Below are 21742 nucleotides of genomic sequence, written 5' to 3' on the forward strand. Positions count from 1 at the left end.
TATTAGAGTACATTTTGTAGGATACTTTCTCTGATCTTTCATATTGGAATGAAAGTTGTAGGCAGTCATCATACAAAAGTTATTTTCTGTGTTTATTTTGCCCTCTCTACTGATATGACCAAGGCTATTGTTACCAATGACTACTCCTTCGTAGTGTGGAAAATATTGCAAGAAATTTAGTCTTCAGATTTGTGAGAGACATGATTTTGAGCACAAAGGTTGGAAAAGTAAAGCAGACATGACCTCAGCAGACCAGGGAAAGATGGAATCAGGTGAGGCCACAGCCAGAAAAGCTGAATGAGAGGAGTAAGAGTTCACATTGTGCCCTGTACAGTTGGAACATGTAATCAAAATTGAGTAGACCTTTGACTGCCAGAAGCTACATGCTCAGTTTCCTTTCTTTCTTCCATCTGCTCCACTGCTGCTACTCAGACATGAAGCCTTCATCTTCCCTGGTATGGTTCTGCCTATAAAAGCTAAAATATCACTCAGAATAAATCAAACTTTCTTTTAGCAAATGAAGCCTTGTTAGGCTGGCCCTTTTCTGCTTGCTGCCATATGGTTGCAGTTTTGGCAAAGTGGTCTTCCTCCAAAGCTGTTAATATCCTCCCTCCTCCAAGGGCAGAAAACGGAGAAAATATAAGTACTTAATTAAGGCAGAATTTTAATTAGATATGTGTAGGCATGTTGGCATAAGGAAGTTTTCACAGTGGTAAGTTATATACTTGAAAGTATATACTTTAATTGTAATTTAGTGTCTGTTTTGCAGCAGTTACTTCCCCTTTTTAAATCTCTGTGTACTTAAACTGAGCACTTTACTAAAGTGGATTTGATTCATAGATTTTAATAAAATGAGCCATGCACCCTCTCTCAAAGTGGAGACCTCTTAAGCTTACAGTTTTGAACCCACAACTCTAACTTTGCAATAGCCAACCACACCAATCAGGCTGTAAAATAAGGATTACATCACTTCCCTCCCAACTCCCACCTTCCCATTGAATCTGATACGCTGTGCAAAAAAAGCGAAATATCTGTAACATCATAAAGAGGAAAAAGAAGAAAAGGCAGAGGGAACCTGACTCTGTAGCTAATAGAAGAGGGACATGATGAGAGGAGACAGCTCCAGCAGCTGGTCTCTGCTCCCAGTGCTGTTTGATGCCTCTTCAATAGGAAATGTGTATGCAGTTTGAAATTTTTAAACTACAAGTCTGTGAAATTTTTACCATCAATTATAGGACTACACTGTAGGGAACAGAGCCGCACATTTGGGTTTGATTCTGCACTTCCTTCTGTCTTATTAAAAACTGCAAAGTGAATGTGGAATTTTAAGTCGCAATGGCAGAACAGCTGAGGGGAACTCATGCAGCTAAAGTCAATACGAGATGTTATGGAAGGCGAAGGTGATTCTTGTTTCAGGCAAAACTGTTTACAGTCAATCATGTTCTCTTACAAATGTCACTCACTCTCACACTCGATACCCAAAAGCACCAAGGTGTGCATGCATGTGTGTCCAAGTTGCCTGTCTATGGTCACTTGCGTGTGACATGGAAGTCTGACGTGCATTCTCATTGCATCTCTTGGGTTCTTTTTGATTAGCAGTTGCAAACTGGTTTTTGGATAGATCTTTAGGAGTCAACAGCTGCTATGATATGGTCCATTTGATCCAAGATTTTGTTTATTTCGGTGGTGCTGCTCATTGTTTTTGCTTCCTTATCTTGGATATTTTAGGGCTAGAGTCTGTTTTCCTTTTGGAATAACAGGAAGATGAATCTCACATGCAATGTACTGTAATGTTGTTGCTGTCCTATGGAGTATAGGGTCTTCTGCTGATAAATCATCTATGCTGTTGTTTTATCAGAGCACACTCCTTCTTGTCTTGAAAGAAATACATTCCTTAGTGTTTTAGCACTGTCAGCTGTGTCTTTGGTTATCGATACAGACCGCACCTTTAACCCTTTGTAGCATTGTGTCTTCTGGTGCTTTCACACATGCATTTCTATTCATGCATTATTCATACCAATCTTCATATTTCTTTTACAAATCTCTGCATTTTGAATTATTTGAATGGTAATGTGTGTGTGTTATCAACTATGTTATAAAATACTAGAGAACAGAAGCTATATAGCTGTAAAATATGCAGAAGAAATATTTTGGTCATTTATTTACTAAGAACATGATAGTCGTAATGCATTGCATGCCACTGAACTTATACAAAGATCATATAAATTCTACAGAAGAAATCATAAATAATTGGATTAATGTTTTTTCAACTTCTACATTGTAAAAGCCTAAACAAGATATAAAGATGCATCTGTTTTAATGATCCATTGAATCCCAAAACAAACCTTAGAGAAGACTGGGCAAACTGCAGGATAATTTTAGAGCTTTCAGCTATGTTTTATAATAAACGCAAGGGAGTTGAATGCAAAAAATCTGCAAGCATTTATTTTATTTTCTGTTATTCATGTGTTCCTATTATATTGTCAGTTTTACCCCATAGTGTCATAAATGGGATATTCAGCTATATGCTCTTCATACATCAGTTAATCAGAGCTGGTTTTGAAACAACCTGCTACAAATGAATACACAGGCTAAACTGAAAATATAGTAAAAATGTAAATCATCAGACCATATTTACCCATGTAGTCTCTGATGCATTTTCTTTTTACATTTCCACTCTCTCTGTAAGTGCCTATCGACATATACCTTTTATCTCTGTCCATGCTTTTTGTGTTCAAAGTTATGCTTATTTTTCCAAAACTGTTTGCAAAGTAATTCAATCATTATATTCATAGACTTGAATAAATGATTTCTGGGATATGTCTTCTAGAAGGAATAGAGAAGATTGACAGCAAACAGAGAAACTTAAGAAAATGGAACTATAATATCATAAATATTGACATTCATCAGTGAGTAAATGTATAGCCTAATTCTTGGCAATTTTGTTTGTAGTCTACTTGTGACCATCAGATTTGTCATGCTAAATTTAGATACTCTGCAATAGGAATGCTTGAGCAAAGGAATCTTCTACAAACTCTTTTAATTGGAGGATTAACATGTAATTTTGACTGACTTAATATACTGACTTTTCAGTGGTGTTTTTCCTACATCAGATGTAATGTTTTATTGAAATGGTGTAGAATATTCAGACCCCATTACAGCACTGATATTTTTCTCCTTTGGAAAAAGTTTGAACCTTGGCAGTCTTGTAAGTAATCAAACTGTACTTACTGTAGGTTTTTTCTCATGGAATCGATACAAAATATTTATTCTTCCTTGGAAAGCATATAGTAAAATGTTTGTCAGACCTAAAGATACTTTTTTTTTTTGTTTTGTAGAAAGACTTAATCTCAGAGTGATGCATACTGAACACCTACCATCTATTCTTTCATTTTGTTATTAACCTAATATCTGATCCTTACATTCTGCTGTTAAATATGGTTAGAAAAGAAGTCTATATGACCACAGACATGAACAATTTATGTGCAGTTTGAATATACTACTCAAATCTATGAAAATTCAAATAGTGTACTTACCATGGTTCTTAGAGCCTTGTTTCAGTATTTTTAAAATATTCTCACATTATATAATTTCCATTTAGGAGTGAGAGATATTGAATTATAAAGAAGACATGCATGTTAATAAGTACACATGCATGAGCTAGACCTATACCATATTCATATACACCCATAATACTTGTTTTGAGACAGAGTACAGAATGGTATGAATACACAGAATGCAAAACTCAGAAAATCAGATTTTCATTGACTTCTAAGGGTGTGAAGCTCAGAAATATTGACAACTAGTAGTAAAATGGAGAGTGAAGTGATATGATGTTTAATCATGTTTGGGGACAGTGCTAAGAACTGTATACATTACTGTACAGAAAATAAAATTAAGTGAATAAAAGTTATTCTCACTTTAAAAGTTTGGATATACTTGCCTATGGCCTAGCCTTACAAAATTGCACTGACACAAACAAAACCAGTCAGAACTCAAGTTAATTGGTTATGAAAGTTGCTTAAAAATAATATTACTCACATTACCTCCTGGATTCTATTGGTAGTAAATGGGTCCCTAACTCTTAAGTGGATTTGAAAACATTTCTGAGGATGATAATGTTAATTCTGCAATCTGCTCTTCCTGGTCAATTCTCTCTGTCAGACCTATCCCTGAAGTCACTGAGATGTACATACTGTATCTTTTTGCACCATGGGATTCAATATTGCTGAGCTATGCCCATCTAGATAGGAGATAAAAGGATCAGCAAAGGTAGATTGCAGACTTCAGAACTTGAAAAAAATGGATTAAAATATTTTTCAAAGTTATTTCCTGTAGGACTGAGGTCTTGCCTGTTTCTCCACTGAACCACAACAGTCCAGGGGGTGTACTAATAATCTGTCATCTCCACAAGGACAGTTTGGCTGGGTTTCACAAAGTTAATGCCAGAGTGTTTGTTGGTGTGCCTACAAAGCAACAAGCTAACGGTGCCCTAATGTCTATAATGCTCTCATAATTATCCTACTGTAATTCCAGAGGTTAAGAAATATTTATTTCAAGCCATGTTAAATGACATGAAAAGAATGATCAGACTACTTGAGAGTTTTAGAATTCACTTGCTTAGGTTTAGCTTTTCTTTGCAGTTTAATCGGAACCTTGCAATGTTGTAATCATTTATACCCATGTATGTTAATACTTAATTCAGTTGATGTCACTAAATTGAACAGCATTTATTCTTAAAGTAGAATCAAGTTCAATACCAGGTTAAAAATGTATGCAGAATAGGAATTAGCACTTCAGTGGATTTAAAAGTATCTGATGAAAAATTAGGCTTTCACAACCTGTGGCCAGGAAATACTTTAAAGAGAACAGAATATTCCTGACTTCTAAGATAGACTATGAAAACCATAAAGTGATTACTAAGGGCAAATCTCTAAAACTTTGTTCAATATCTTTGGTGGTCGTTTGTATAACATTATATGAGTGTTACTCTTACAAATATGTTAGAGATGTGGTGGTCAGTGAGACTATGAAGAAGTTTATCTTCCCTATATTATATAGAGATTTGAGTCCACTGAAACTGAATTAATAATGGTTTTTTGAAAGTTCAGTTGATTCACTCATGTTTCCTTCTTAATCTAGTAGTCTTTATATTTAAATAGGTATGAATCCTTGGAAGCTCACATTTCTAGTAATTGCAAGAACATCATATGCTAGTTAAAAATCATTGGCTTATTATAGAATTTACAGCACACAGAATTGTTTCTAGTTTTAGTTCCACCTACAGAAAATGAAGTAATTTAGAATATATAACTAAAGTGTATTCATTTGCTTTCTAACCCAGACTGTTAACCTGAGTTCATGATCATAACATGAGAATCAGTATTTTCTTGTTTCATTGCCTTATATTTAGGAAGATATTTGAATGCCTTCAAATCCTTCAAAAATTATTTGCTATTTACTACTTACCACCCCTACTTCATAACCCATGATACAAGGAAGTTCCCAAAATTGTTTTTCTACTTTTATCCACTGCTGCCTTTAGCTCTTTATTTTCAATTATTGCATTATTACAAATTTGAGATGACTGAAGTTAAATTATTGATTGCTAATATGAATTATCATTAAATGCTAATAATAGCATTTAGTGTAAAGTTGTGAAATGTTGTGGTATCTATTTCTAAAGTATATTTATTATTTATGACTTCATGCATGAATTTAGATAAACATTTTTTATGAACTCTGCAATTTCACTGCTTTTCTATCTATGGCATGTGATGGACCATCTCAGTTACTTATTGCTACTTCTGTTTTCTGCTAGGCAATTTGAAATATTTTATAGAGCATAATTCCAAAGAATAAATTGTCTTGTCAGTACGCAGATCCCCCTATTTGCATATGAATATGGCATTCATATAGAGACCAGCCATTCTTCTCAAATTTATGCAAGCAAAAATCCATGTTCATTAAAGTTTTCAAACAGCGAATAGCAAGGAATGTAGCTCAACAGCTGTAGACCAGAATTTACGAGAATAACTGTAGGTGTTCGTTTTGTTTATTAAACCAGCTCTAGTTTTGATCTTGTTTGTAGTATAGGAAATAATCATTAACATGTTATAAAACATTAGCAAAACCAGTTTGACGGTTACATTTTCAGCTAACCTGTACCTGTAGGACCACTTGAGCTCTTGCTGAGATCCATTAGCCTTGACAAAGAAACAATGAAAGGGGTGATGCCTGGAGTACAGTTTATTAAACTTGTCTGGAAAATTGTATTTCTATCATTCCAATTTCTAAAGCAAAAAGCCATGCAGGACTAAGTACAATACCATGAGAGCTGTTTGCACTGTCTGTATGCATCAACAGATTCCTCAAATAGGATCCTAGGCTCCGTCTGTGGGTAGGGGAGGCCAGTTCAGAGTTCCTACTCCAGAGGTGGGAGAATGAGAGTCAAGCAGTCGGCATGAGGGAGCTCACAGACAGGATGAACAGGGTTTATATAACCTCATCCATATGCAAACCGTCCAGTGAGTTGCCAGAGCTGTGCCAGCATGCCACCCACTCAAGTAACGTCTTTATTATTCATTGAAAGATGCCGCAGTTTTCTTTTGGTGTTGCAGAGCCTGTGTTAGCAGGGAATAAATATTACAGAAGGTGGTTATAGTTTTTATGTAATAAAGCAAGTTCCTATTGAGAATCTGACTTTCTGTCAGGGAACAGAGAGTGCCTGTTGTTCCCTAATGGCAGTGAGCTGTGCCCTCACGGTGCGCAGTCCCATGGGGTCTGCACCCAGTGCGCAGAGCCAGGTGCTGGTAACATGCTCCATTGACCACACTAGACAGGCCCCTGAGAGATGACTCAGGGCCAGTGTCCGTTGAGGGATCCCAGCCAGGAGCAAAAGAAGATGTAACATGAGTACATAATCTGTGCAGGAGGCAGGGCTGGAAAAAAGCCACTATGTATGTATGAGGGGTCCATCCAGGAGATGAACTGTCTACAGTGTCAGTCCAGCACCCATCCAGTAGTTAGGACCAGAGGCAGGGCCAGAGACCGGCACTGCTGCAGCATTTCTGGAGCAGGGACTGACAGCCCCTAACGGAGCTGAAATGGGGTCCTGGGCCATGGGCACAGTGAAGGAGGCCTGGCGAGATGCTGGGCATGGGCGGCAAGGCCCACTGGTGCCCTCAGAGCCCTGACACCTCTGGGTTTTAATCATTATTATCATTTTATCTAATCATATGAGTAAAATGTGGTAAATTGTGTCTGATTTATATCTTATTAATTTCTGGGATTTTGAATGTTCTAGGAAAGAAATAGCTGAGGGGTAGTTCAGTGTTATTTTTTAGCAAAGATCTTCAAGTTACCTTTGCTCCCATTTAAACACACTTTTTCCAGGACAGAGTTAGAGTATCATCTTTACAATTAGCTGCTGGTTAACATTGAAGAGCTAATGCATGTAGTAGATATTGTCCTGTATCTAACCTAGAAAAATGTTGAAGTTAAGTTAGGATTACCTGAAATACCTAGATCCAACCTATTCTTAACTCTAGACAAATCTCAGGTGGTAATTTAATCTCAGATAAGTAATTTAATTTTAAAATGAACATTTTTTACCTGTTTTAAAAGGCTTGAAAGGGCAAAAGGGAGAAAAAAATAAGTAAAAGGAAAAGGCAGATGTGAAACAAAACAACAGATTGTGGTAGCTGCAGATGAAGGATGACAAAAGAGCAAATGATCATAACTTACAAGGACAATAAGTAGAAGTGAAATAAATAGGGAGTGTAGAAAAGGAATTATAAAATAAAGCCAGATAGAACAGGAAGAAGAGTAGGGAATTCATCTGATCAGATGTTCAAAGGAGGAGTTCACTCTAAAATCTGGTGCATGGGGACAAGGGAGCCTCTGAGTCCAACTAGGCAAAAGAAAACAGAAGACAAAGTGCCACACTGTCTCAGATTGAATCTGGTTTGTAGAATAACCCCAGGAGAAATCCTTAACCTTCCATCATGTGTACTTTCAAGGTTAAGGATTTCAAAGATATGACCGTCTACTATAGTGTCAGTGCAGGTGTCTCATTTCCACAGCTCTCCACAACAGGACCTTGCAGCAGTTACCAAATCTATGAAATTATGGTTACCATTTAACAGCTCTGTTTAACTTGTTGAGATATTTCTGTGCAGTCACTGTTCTTTCAAACCTTTTTTGAGCAGTTTCTTCAAATATTTCTCTGTTACCCAGTTCTGCATGTTTGCTAGTCCAGTGTGGCTTAGCGCAGGGCTGTACAAAGATTTGCTCAAATTTGAAATCGCGTAATTTTTTTTTTTTGTCGTGCCAGAAATTATAGCATAAAAGATTGGGCTTGCATAGTATTTTTAGCAAGACTATGTAGTATACATTTATATATATATAAACTTAGTATACTAGTCTTTAACAGTATAAAATCTTTACTGAATTAAATACAAAATTTTGATTGGTCATGGTGTCATGTAAATTTTCAAGGTTTTTTTTTCTTGCTAGACGAAAACAGTGAAAATGATTACTCATAGGTGGTGAGTGTAGTGTTACTATTATCCTGTAAAAGTTCCTAAGGCAAGCACAGAAATTGCTCTAAGAAACTAACTCCTTTTTTCAGAAAATGTTTTTAACTTTAATTGAAGCCAGAATAAGGATGTACACATTTACCCCTTGGATGTAAATACAATTCGTGAAAAAATGACAGACAACTGAAAGCTCTTTGAAAGAATTTGCACTAGATAATTTCATAGTATAGTGGGGATCCACTGAGATTTGGATTCATATCACCTGCTCAACACTGCCTCCAGCAGTAGAAGCTCCTTCAGTGCTCATGAAGAGGTGAAAAAAAGCAGCTGAATTCTAAGTGCATCTTAACTATATCTTCCGAAGTGCAATCCAAGGTTGCAGTAACCTGTTACCCTTATGGTGGCATCCAAAGTGCAGAAAGCCATTCCATCCACTTCCTCCATTTCCCATGAACAGAGTTACAGAGGGAGGGTGGAAGATGAATCCAGTTCTTCCTGCAACCTTCTTTCTCCCAGCATATTTCATCAGCCACCAGACTGGCAGAAAAATCCATGAAGGACTATTAAGCATAAAGACCCTATTTCTCTTTCAGGATGGTACTGAGCTGCAAATTGCTGGAAACTGGGAAAATGCTAGGAAAGAATAGCTGTATGTCCACCTTACACTTATGCTCTCCTGTAGGCATAGAATAGTAGCCACTGTGAATGAACCTGGTGAATGGATGAAGCTAGATGAAGCTGTGGTGTGATCCAGTGCAGCTGATCCTGTGGTCTCACAGTGAAACATCCATCTGTTCTTAAATAATTCTTGCAATTCAGTAGGTTGCACCATGTATTTCTGTTATGTAAGCCAAGGATATGTCTGACTGAAGTTGTGGCTATTACAATGCTATATAATATAGTTTGATTTTCCTGTTGTCTTTAGAAAGAAAATATCCCTGAAATTTATTCAATTAAAATACAAAATTAGAATCTAGAAAGACTAACTGTATCTCAAGTAATCTTGCTGTATGTTCGTGTGTGTTACCATATACCATATTGATATTGCGCAGCATCATAGTAATGACAGTCTTGAATAGAACAAGGTGCCCTGAGTCCTAGTCCAGTGGCCGTGCTCTAGAAAACAGATGTTTTAATTTTCCAGTAAGATCTGTCCCTCATTCACTGAACAGGATGGGTTCTGAAGGAGGCTAAATCAAAGTTGCCAAAGCAATCAACCAAACATGAAAAGTATCCTAACTTTGAAGTGTCTGTAATAAATATGTTTCATGATGGAGTGGAGTACTTCAACTGAGCTGTTCCTGGGTAAATAATACATCAGCAGTCAGAAACACAAAGTCGTAGAAAGGCCAGTGGGGTTCACAAGTACAGTTCACTGTTGACAAATCATCTGTCAAGTAAAATGAATTGTCTTTGCCGACTTTGTAGTTATAGCTGTTATAGATAAAGTTGTTGTACTTAGTGGTAAAGTTATAATAAATATTGGAATAAAAGTCAGAAAGGAACTGTGAGGATGATTTTCCTAATTGATGAGGGTTGTTCCATGAGCCTGCATCAGCTGTGATCTGAGAATTATTTTTGTGTGTTCTGAGCCACACATAAGCAATGGAATGTAACCTTTAGATTATAGATACTAGATAGTGTTATTTAAATTCAAGCTGTTTCTATCGATTTTGTTTTGTTTCTTTTTATGCCATGAAAAATGTCTCTAAAAACACTTTCAGGAAAATATTCAGCATCATCAAAGATGATCATCCAAAGTGGCATCATCATCCAAAGAGTTAGGCTGTTGACAGAAGTTACAGATTTTATGTAAGGCATCCAGGTTTTTCAGAGTTTTATGAAAAAGATCATTTAAAATCTAAGTATTTTGAGTAGCCTAATAATATAACTGAAATGCATAAGATAAAGCAAAATCTTGCATACACTTCTTGGAACCTACTATACTTCTCCCATAATAAACTTTCTTTAATTATATTGGTCTGCTGGATGTTAGGCATAATTTTTCCCATACACCATCCTGTTCCTAGCTATTCTTATCTCTTCTCCAGGAATACATGTCGTTAGATTAGTTTATTCACTAGAACACCCAGTCACACTAACTCTGCTGTAGCACAAGTTCTATCACAATATCAAGAGATAACTTTTTTATCCAGCTAAAATCATATATACAAAGAAGAAAATTAAATCCCATTTACTGTTGGACAAGGCTGAAAGCTTTAATTAAAAAAAAAAAAAGTTTACAGTACTTACTCTAGCATCAATTTCTTCTGCAGCTCTGCTAAACTGTCTGCCAACTTACTTAAAAGATTCATCCTTTCATATTGTGGTATAGTCTCCACTCAGAAATTTCTTGGTCAATAGCTACTACAATTCTCCAGGTTTTGATTCCTTAGCAGCAGAAATATTTAGCAGTGTTTGACAGGTATTGACCAACCTAAGAAAATGGTTTATAATAATCTAATCATGATGACTGGAGGAGCACCTCCTCTACAAATAATCACTGCATTTCTTTCTTTTCCTCACTTGAAAAATCAAGAAAGAAAAATCGGCATTGTTAACAGGAGAGATAATAAAATAGAGACTTTAAATTCCTTTACATTTAGAGCAAATCTGCCTTACAACATGTTTGAAATCATGTGCTCTCTGATATCACAGAATCAGTCAATTCCAAACCCCACAATAAAGATATTCTGAGTCTCATTGGGAACGAGACGTCTTGTAGAAATTATCGTATAGCATACCAGATGGCATCTTACTTGCAGACATCACTTCAATGTGCTTCTTCTATTGCCTTGGAGAAGAAAGAACCAAGTATTGCTATCCCTGTAAGAGACTTCTACATCAGTTTTCCCATACAGGAATAGGTATATGCTTTTTGATTGTGGTATCACAGAATGATTATGTTCTTTGAAATCAGAAAAGCACAGTAGTCTGTAAATGTGTTGCAGGTGAGACCATCTCATACTGTCTGCATGGCATTTTTCAATATCAGGACCAGCTTTAGGCATAGGCAAAGTAGGCATTGCCTGCAGCAGCACACTGGTGGGGCTGGCACTGAATCATAGACTAGCAAAATTAAGAGATAGCCTTCTAGTCTCAAAGCAATAGCACCTGCTCCAGGTTCTGCTTGCACTGGCTCAGAAAAACTGTCCAAGCAGCCCAGCTAAGATAAGTCTCCTGGGCTGGCAAAGAACAAAGAGATCTAAAGAGCTTCAAATTCCCATACAGAAAGACTCGATCCTAGTGTCCACATTCCTGGCTCTGCCTACTACTACCTTTGGCAGAAGAAGGAGGGAAAAAAGTCTTGCACATGACAGGATACTTTAGCAATGAGACGATAGTCAAGGATAAGGACAAGGCGGCAAACTGAATGTGTTTCTTCTTATTTTCTTCCCCTTGTTGAGCAACCTTATGTTGTGTTGATAGGTTCAGACATGTAGTTATACTGGCAGAGGACAGAGTTGGAGGGAAGTGCGCAGTGGGACCAGCAGTGCTATAATCATCCAGTGCTGGGGCCATGGAGATATTTAGACACAGTACCAACAGCTACATGAGGAAATGTGTCTGGGGAGCCACTCAAAAACTGAATTTTGCCTATACTGTTGCTAGGCATTGAGCCAAGCACTTCTCATTGCTGGCAGCATAACTTCCGTGCTGTTTATAGTAAGGTAAAGCAGAAGCAGTTTTACCATGAAACTGGTATATTGATTGTTGGCTGTGCCTTATTGTGGGCAGAACATTTTTGTTAGTGGGGGACATAGGATGCAGAGACATTTGTTTCTATGCATGTATAGGAAATACAGAAGCCAATCATGCATAATTCTTTCAAAGAGTGGGATTGTGCTTCACTAGGTCTCTTTCCAATATCAATTTGGGGAAAGGGGAACACAAAGTCAGGAATCCTTTCCAAATAAATTCATGATTTCTCAGTCAGCTAAGAAAAATTCAGCAAGGATTTATTTCTCATCTTGTTTAAGATAATTTTGTTCTCAATTTGTTCTCTGAAGAGCTTGCCCAGCCTTTCAAATTTGCTTACCCAAGGGAAGTCCACTATATTTCAACTCAACATAGCCTACCCTCCTCCTTGCAGCCTTGCTACTGACTAGGCACAACCCTGAAGAGATTATGCTCCATCTATGTACAAAGATATTGATTCAAAGTAGAAAAAACTCAGCAAAATAGGGAGGATTTACAGACAGGTGTGAACATATGTATTTGTATCTCCTTGAGACCTAGATTCCTATCAATTTGGTATATGTACTTTCTCTTAGAAAAAAAAGAATTATCCATTAATCTGTTTGAGGTACATTTAGCTATTTGTGCACACTCTGCTCTTACCAAATATGCTCTATATTGCATATATTCACATGCTATTGCTATTAAATAAGTGAGGAAACTCCCAAGTTTCTTCAGCAATTCCATATTTACCAGTGCCTGATAAGCTTTCAGTACTTTTTCAAGAGACCTAATGAACCTTTCATACTTTGTGTAGCAATGTATCAAATCCGTAAGAGGACCTGGAATAATGTAAAACCTCATAACAGATCTCTCAGGCAATTTTCCAACCTCACGAAAGATCTTCTATGGCTCAACTAAAATTATTTTGCAAAATCATTATGGACTTCAGTTTGCCTAAGATGTTCCACAAATCCAAGTGGCAATATCAGAATGAAAAGTTATCCAGTTTTAGTCCAAGGACTAGTCAGGTTGTTTCAAAATTCTTATAATATTATTAATTTTAAATATACAGCTAAGTTTAGAGTCTGTTACGCGACTGCTCAGGGAGCCTCTGCATGTCACTTGCAGAGACTTTGTATTATAACGTGTCGGTCATACTATAGGTTTGGAATTCTATGAAACAGATTTCTGCCATAATATCATCAATCCCAAATGATGCCCTTGACAGATATCTGTAATTTCCTTATGCCTGGAATTAAATTCCTCCTTAGAGATGGTCATTGTTTGAGATTCACAAAGGACAAGAAAACCAAAGAAAAGTAATTAATGTGTTCAATAAATTAAGTTCTACTGGATAGGATTCTTCTTAGAATTGTACCCTGAATATACCCATTTTCTGCCTTTTTTGCTAAGTCCTTTGATCCTATTGTGAAAAGCGAAAGTTTAGTAAATAGTTCTCTCAGACCAAAGGTGTAAAATATTTCTGTCTTGAGAGAAACTGTCTCAAAAATGGAACATTGAAGGAAAACACATTGTGAAGTATTTGGTTTGTTGTACAGAAAATGAGCTTTGCTTTCATTTTAAATCCAGCATCTTTATTAAATCTTTTCCAGTAATAGTTGATAAAATATACATCCTCTCTAGAAATCATGCAAATCTTATATGCCTGCTATCATTCACATTTTTGTAAGAGAGGATATAAATTTAAAATTTTATCTAGTAAAAATATTCTTTTAATTATTCATTTGAAATGGTGACCTTTTCAAGTTGAATTATTATATGTTGGCATGAAGGTTTTCTTGTGTCTTATAATATTTTACGGTTGAAGAAATCATGCAGATAATCAAATTACTTTGACTAAAATTGTTGTGCCGCTTATGTCTTTTGCTGTACTATAGGAGAGAAACTGTGAAATGTATTCATTATTGATTCATTAAAGGGTTTTGCTATTATAAAAGCAGAGATGAAGACCACTACCTATCTTGTATTAAAAGGGGAAAGGGGAAGGCATAGTAAACCATGTTATAGGCTATGGTTTATGTATTGCATTTCTTAATGTCTTGTGAAATGTAAAAATCTACAACAAACAGAAATGTAAAGCGTAACTGGTATGAAGATTCTATTCAGATTTAAGTGCTCTAGGTTGCTTTTGAATCTTGCTATTTTCTGCATTTGTTTTGACTGCTCTCATCATTCAAGATTGACGCTTGGATGGGTGTGTAGGAGGAAGCAGCAGCAGCAGGCTTACAGCTTGCAGACAAAAAAAAAATCTGCCTTATCTGATGGCTATTATTGAAAATGCGAGGTGTAGCCTAGGCTGGGTAATGAAGGGGAGCGAGCGAGGGGGAGCAAGAAGCATGGAGCTGCATACTGATGAGTGTAGGAGTACTTGATAAAAAGAATTCTTGCTGCTGGCAGTGCATTGCTCATTGTGGAGTATTCCAACAATCACATATAACGGAGAACAGCTTAGCTGACAGCTTGATATGCTTTTTTTTTTTTTTTTTCATACTGTATGACGTACTGGTCTGTAGTAAAGATTAATAACTAAGAAATGTAGAGCTAGGATCAGATCTTACGCTATATACTGCCCTGTAAACTATGTTTTACTTCTGACTTTTCTGCTTGCTGAAAACATTAATCTGTCAAGCTGGCGGGCTCCTTTGATACCAACTTTCCCAGGAACACAATGTGGCAATGCCACCTCTCAGCCCAGGACTACCGCTATTATCCAGTGGATGGTTATTCGTTGCTTAAACGCCTCCCTCTTCACCCTCCTACAGGACCCCGATGCCCTGTCCAGACAGTGGGACAATGGTTGGAAAATATTGGGCTACCTCAGTATGAAAACCACTTGCTGGCTAATGGATTTGACAATGTGCAATTTATGGTAAGAAATCTTCTGTGCATAGCTGTGTATATATACACTGTAGCTGCCTTTTTTGTCTGTCTCTTATGTGCTCATAAAAATCTTAGAGCTATTCTGCATTGCACTAAAAGATCTGTTTAGTGTCTCACTTTTCTATGTCTAGCTAAATTAATATATAAACTGTCATTGTATAAACTTCCAAACTATACACATTACAAAATATTATAGACAGAAATATGGTAAAAGAAAAACTGAATATTAAGATTCTTTCTCCCCTTCATCAATCTTCAGATTAAAAAAGATGCTCAGTTCTTTTAATCCATTGCAGGATTTTCACAGTATGTAAAAGCTGTAAACACCTCTATCTGCAATACATCACATTATTGCTTTTATTTAAACATTAACATCATTTTAATAATAATTAACTAACATGCAATGCCATTCTTGCATTGAGAGGTATTTTTATAACAGAAAATTATTTAATGAAGTGTGCTATCTATGCACATGATTCTGGATGTCTCAGTTAAATGTTTTTGCATCTTAGATAATCAGGCTGTGGGATTCACTTGTTGAAACTTATGTTCTGTGTGGAAAAGTAACGGATTCCTTTTAATAGTTCCATTTTCATGTTTTAATTCTAGGCATTTATCAGGAACATATAAATGAAATAGAATTTTATGTACTTGAGGATTTACAGTATTACCATGCGGTGTAAAGTAAGAGAGACTTGCCATGCACAAACTTTCCATTGAAATGAATGTTGACAGTAAAGCAAGCAGCTTACTTGTAAGGTTGTTATATAATCACTTTTCGACCTGCTTCAGTATTCCCATTATTTGAACCTCTTGCAAAAATCCTGACCACATTTCTTATAAAGTATCAGAGCTTACAATATTATTAATCACTCTTTTTTAAAGATATTATTAGTAATCATGTATATCTTGGAACAGTTCTAACTAACTTTTCATAACTTACACTTGGCATATAAGAAACAGAAGTGAAACAGCATGAATATTATGGCTATAAAATCATCACGAGTTGTGTTCTTCCTATTTCTTTTTCCAATATCATTATATGCCTTTGGGTTACTGATCAGAAAATTAAGACACAGATCTCTGCCATTTCCACATTATAATAGTGTAGAGATTTCTTCCTGTTTTTACATGGCTGCCATGTGATCTTTTGCTTATATCAGTAAAAATCATTAGAATCTTCCTTTAAATATTGTTGAAAATAAAGCTGCAAGGGTGTCAGCTCAGCAATGTCAAAAAAAATTCCAAAATGCATTTCAAGCTACAGTTTCCCAAGATGTAATACATATTCTTATATATGTTGTGGCGTTAGTTACATAAATAGCTGATCATTTAGTCTTAAAGAGATTACAGAAGGAAATTTTTCACAGGAGGCTGTAGGTGGCATAAATGCAGAGGGGTACACCTACCACAGGTAAATGATGAGCACCAGAGGAGCCAAAGAAACTGCCTTGGAGGGCTTTCCAGTCGTCCCCTGTCTGTGGAGAGGCCTGAGCCATGTTCTGGGGGAATTTATAAGACTTTCATTTCCTGCATCTCTTATTAGTCTACTTATGTAAACATACAAATTATATATGAGATTCTGTTATTCAATATGCAAATCAAACTTTTCAGGTATCAGGCAGATTAAGTTATGCTTGCATAATTGCGTGTTAGCTAATGTTTTCCGGTCATTTTAATTTAAGTCTTTTCTGAAGTGGTTTGTTTTTAAATAGATATTGCAGGTAAAATACGTAATTTCTCTTAATATTAGTTGGGGTAGCATGCATATGTGAATGGAAGATTACTCTTAAATCCAGTGATTAAGCAAAAAGCTGTAAAATTGCCTCATAATAAAAAATGTACAATTTTAGTAATTTAATAATTCCTAATTTATTGATTTCACACTGTTCATCATGCTGTTACATGTTTCAGTTTTTGTTTGTACCAGAAACTGAATAGTTCCCATATTGGAAATAAAAAAGATCAGAAAACACCAATTTCTTTTTATAATATTCTTCTGAATATATCAACATTATGTAAGGAAAGCCTCTCCAGAAAATTTAAATGACTGTTTTAAAAAATATTTTCCATTCTAGACAAAATACTAAAGAGAAAATTGAACTTGGAAAGTATATAGGAAAATGAGAAAGACCTGCTATGCTAAGATAAAAATTCAGATTACTCCAAACTTAAATGTGTTGTAGTCTTCCTTAATATGAGAACTGCTTTACCTTCATTAAAGTGGTTTACATATTAATCTATATTTTACAATCTTATTAATTGTTGCAGATAGGTTAGCTGCTTTACTCTAATACTTTAACTCTAATACTTCAATGCAGTAAAAATCAGTTAGACATATTTCTTCTTCATTCTGTGCCATATTACTGCTTTTGTTTTTCTGGAAGCACATTGTGACCTGCATTTATTCATTCTGTTGCCTAAGCAACAACCATCACACTCCTATTAAGTATGATTTAGTAGTACAGGTCTTACTAGATGTTCAGAACAGGAGAGGGAATATCACAATGTTATAATTAATGTCCATGGAATAACATACATCTGAGAATGAATAGATCCTATTTATACTACTCAACAGCAAAATTCTATTAATTAAATTAGCATTCTAATAAAAAGGTGGTTTTCAGATAAAAAGATTTCATGGTTAATCATTCATTAGATCATAGAAATTAACTCCTTGGGTTTAGTCCCCTCTGGGCATTAGGAAAGTTATTCACTAGACTGTGCTTGGAATTAGGAATATTTGTTTATGTTACCTGAAGTGTGTGGACTTTATAGTAAGAAACAACCTGTTTCCTATTAACTTTACAGTACGAATATTTTTCCCTAGTTCATCGATATATATATTTTAAAAATATGTTGAAACATATTAAAAAAATAGTTGTGTTTTCATTAACTACTTTATTTCTACTTAAAGTGTATTTGCACACATGACAAGTGCAATTCCTACCTACTATTACTGTCGTGCAGGAATGACACTTGCATAATATTTAATAGGCCCAAGGCAGATTCAGTCCCAAGACTTGGTTCATGTGTGCCTGCCTGTAGGAGTAGAATCGTACTTGAATATGTGTGTATATTTATATGGAATCATTATTAACTTTGATAATTTGTTGTGTAATGGGTTGCAGTGTCCTTCAGATGTAAAAATTTGTAGTGACTTTGTGCAGAGATACTCTATATTTGAAGATGCAGATGATATAGCAATTTCATAATGTGAAGGCTATTTTGCAGTTAAACTAAATCTAAAGTGCAAGAAAACAAATAGATCAGTCATAAGTTACAGTATATAAACTAGATATAAACAATAAGGAAACCTAATGAATCAGTGAACATCTTCTTGTTGCATAGATCCCATGGATATCCCTGGGACAAGTTATAATCTTTATGCAGACTTGTAGGCCTACATAACTTAGTATGCTGAGAAAAAAAAAATTAAATTGCAGAGAAATAGATGAAAATATACAAATGTGTGAGGTCACTAGGTCCTTGCATGCAGCTTTTTACAACTCTGGAGCTTCATCAAAGACTCCATTCTGGATTCACAGAGATAAAAGCAGTTCAATCAAATCACTGCCCAGTGGGAACTAGTTCTGATTAAGGACTGCATATGACTATCTATTTATAGGTTGTTCTAATCATTTAAGGTATTCTGAAATTTTATCACTTGCTTAATATTGCAATTTGATGAAGATAATATCTCTTTAAAAGATTTCTAAAACACTGTATGAGAGAAACAGGTACCAGGCAATCAAAAGGAGTTAACAGAAAAATATGGAGCATTTTATTTTATTTTTTGACATTCCAAAATATTGTTCACTAGTAACAGTTAATAACCTGAATTGGCATTAGACACTAGACTTCCATTGCTGCTGTGAGCTTACAGACATGTACCTCTCTCCTTCAAGTACTTAAATGGTTTGCATTGCCTGAGGATCTAAGTATTGCCTTTTTTTTAATTCTCACTTTTTCACTGTTGGGAAACTGAGGCATAGCGTGACTGCAGGGTGGAATTTAAAACTGCTTATACATTTGAGATAAGAGGCACTAGTTCTTAAAACAGCTACTAACATAATGTTTAACAGATCAATTAAGTCTAGTACCGATTGAGATACTGTAAGGAATCCAGGAGATCCAGACAGGGCTGACAGATATGACTGAAGACTAGAGACAGCCAGGCCCTTCATGATTGGCAGCTGGAGTCCAGGTGGGATATCACTGAGCATCTCAGATAGCTTTAGAGTCCCTATGCTTATGCAGCTGAAATGAATCTTAAATGCTATACGTCACACATGTAATAAAACATAGAGCTTGTGACATATCTAGGAACTGAATATAGATGTCTTGAGTTTCCACCTAGTATCTTAGTTGCATATGCATTTCTTTTCCTTCTAATAATTTTCTGTATTTGTATTCATCCTGTGAACTTACCTGCACAAGTATGAAAGGCATGGACTACCTTCGCAATTCCCTTTAGCTGCCTGTTTTAGATTTAGTTTTGAGTTCAGATTTGACTTTTCCTTCTCCCTTCCTCTCCCTCTTTCTTTCTTTGTTTCTTTTCTTTTGTTTTTCACTAGGTCTGGAGGTTTATTAGTCAGCTGAAATTTATCTGTAGACTGTCCTCTCTCAGTTGTCATTTCCTGGGATTTGCTATCCTGGAATACCCAGTAATTCTTCTTGCCTTTAATGTCTCTGGAGGATCTTAAACTCTGTATCAAGTATAAAGGACAAAAGCAATTTTATTTCTTTAGAGTGAAATGCACCTGAAAGAAATTCTCTATGTGCATTGACTCTAAGTCCCGTGCTTGTAGAGACCACCACAGCTTTTATCCAAAAATACCTGGTGCAGAGATTGATGATTTGGGCATTAGACGAAAGCTTGAAAGAGTGAGTCAGTCTGCCAACACCTTTCTTAAATTAGCCATGCTGCAGATGATTAAAAAAAAGGCCAATGTTTAACAAGGGTTCTAGTCTGTAGTGACTTTAGTGACTTTCAGAAGTCAACTCCTAATGTGCTTAGGAGAGCAGATCAACCTTTGCAACATACAGGCTCTGAGCTCTCCAGGTCCATAATGGCTACTGCGGAGACTCATCAGGGCACTCGTGCATCATCTGAAGCGTAAGAAGATTTAGAGAGCATTGTCTGTGTGTAGAAATAAATAACTGTTTAAGACACCCTTAAAACTAGCAGTCAGTGATATGCAGCAAGCCAAATTTTTAGCAGAGTAGAAGGAATACAGGTCCCTCTGATGCTGGAATAAGCTGTGGTTTAAGATTTTCTGTACATCTAGTAAAAACTTAGAAAATATGCCTGGAACCATGAGTTTCAATCACCTCATTTGGACCTCACTTGCAAATCCCAGGCCTTGCTTTTAGTTTCATGGCAGATCTACAGAACTTGACATTAAAACTGTGGAGTTCCTCTCAGTGCCAGTGTGGCCCTGGCTTCTTTCCTGAGCAAAGTGGTTCTTTGTCACTCTGCTCTTTTGTGAGTCTTCCTCTCCTTCACCTAGGTAGCCCTTTGAAGCTGTGGCTCCTGGGGCAGGCCAGCTCCTCCCTTAGTCCAACCTGTTAGCCAAACATAGCGTGGGGCAGAGTTAAAGTTCAAATACAGACATCTACATGTGTACCAGTCAGTAGATGTTCAGGACTCAGTTTAGTTGCCCACGTATTGGAATAACTTGAGATGTCTGAGACATCTGTGTAGGCCTGGAATATATCATACAGGATCTATGGAAAACCCATACTAGTGTGGAGCTTCAGTTGGATTCCAGGCAATGTACATTTGCAGCACCTCAAATGACTCTAAATTCATATCTGTGGGCAACTAGGTGAAGCACCTAATGATCCATTAAAGCCAGTGGAGCATAGAATGCAATTTAGCGGACTGGCTGCCTAACAATTTAGGATAAATTAAAGTAGATTCATCTGGCCAGCTGAATCACTGTCTAGGCTGTAGACAGTGATTTTTTTTTTTTTTACTAGGTCAGCTCTCATGTAGACACAAAAATTTCAGTGGCTCAATGTGGGCTAGAATCCATCCAGGGTTCACTGAAAAGGAAACACAAAGTATTTTTATTAAAGCTTTTTCTCCTCCCTCAGAACATCCAGCCCTGAGGCTTCAAGATCTTCTTTTTCATCCTAGTAGGGATTCGTACTATAAAACCTGCAAATTAGAGCTCAGGTGGGTGCCAGAGATGAAGATTGTGCTTGTCATCCTGCAACAGCAGCAGGTCTAACAAATAATCCCATTCCACATACTCCAGTTAATGCCTCTGTCATGGTATTCTTCAAGCTGATTGAGAGACAGAAGGGCTTATTAATGTACTCCTCAATATTGCATGTGTAAATAATAGCTTGCACTGTCTTTCTATCCTGAGGTCTCAGACCATTCTTCATCATCCTGTGTGAGTGCAGGCAGATCTGGAGAGGCAGTGTTCATTCCCCAGTGGAAAGGGATTTCATGTTTATCTAGCTATATATGTAATGTGTGTGTTTGAAAAACACAGGCACTGCAAGCTGGTGACTGATCCTGCACTTGACAAAGGACTTTATGAAAATTTTAGCACTAAAGATTGTTCAACAGAAGAAAGAAAAGCAAGACAGAATTTTTGTGTATT

General features: G+C 36.3%; 1 protein-coding gene across 5 annotated transcripts in view; it reads left to right on the plus strand.

Moving 5' to 3' along the window:
* The window catches only part of ANKS1B (ankyrin repeat and sterile alpha motif domain containing 1B), a 447745-nt gene that overhangs the window by 232436 nt on the left and 193567 nt on the right, over window positions 1-21742 (plus strand). For 3 of the 5 annotated variants that reach the window (XM_074826981.1, XM_074826982.1, XM_074826977.1), the window contains exon 15: window positions 15005-15111. In XM_074826981.1, coding sequence (XP_074683082.1) covers window positions 15005-15111 — 107 coding nt within the window. Of the gene's footprint in view, window positions 1-14569; window positions 15112-21742 lie in introns of those variants that run through there. The other 2 variants (XM_074826978.1, XM_074826983.1) reach the window with 1 other exon arrangement.

Source organism: Strix aluco, chromosome 5 (genome assembly GCF_031877795.1).
Source record: "Strix aluco isolate bStrAlu1 chromosome 5, bStrAlu1.hap1, whole genome shotgun sequence".
NCBI classification, from domain to species: domain Eukaryota; kingdom Metazoa; phylum Chordata; class Aves; order Strigiformes; family Strigidae; genus Strix; species Strix aluco.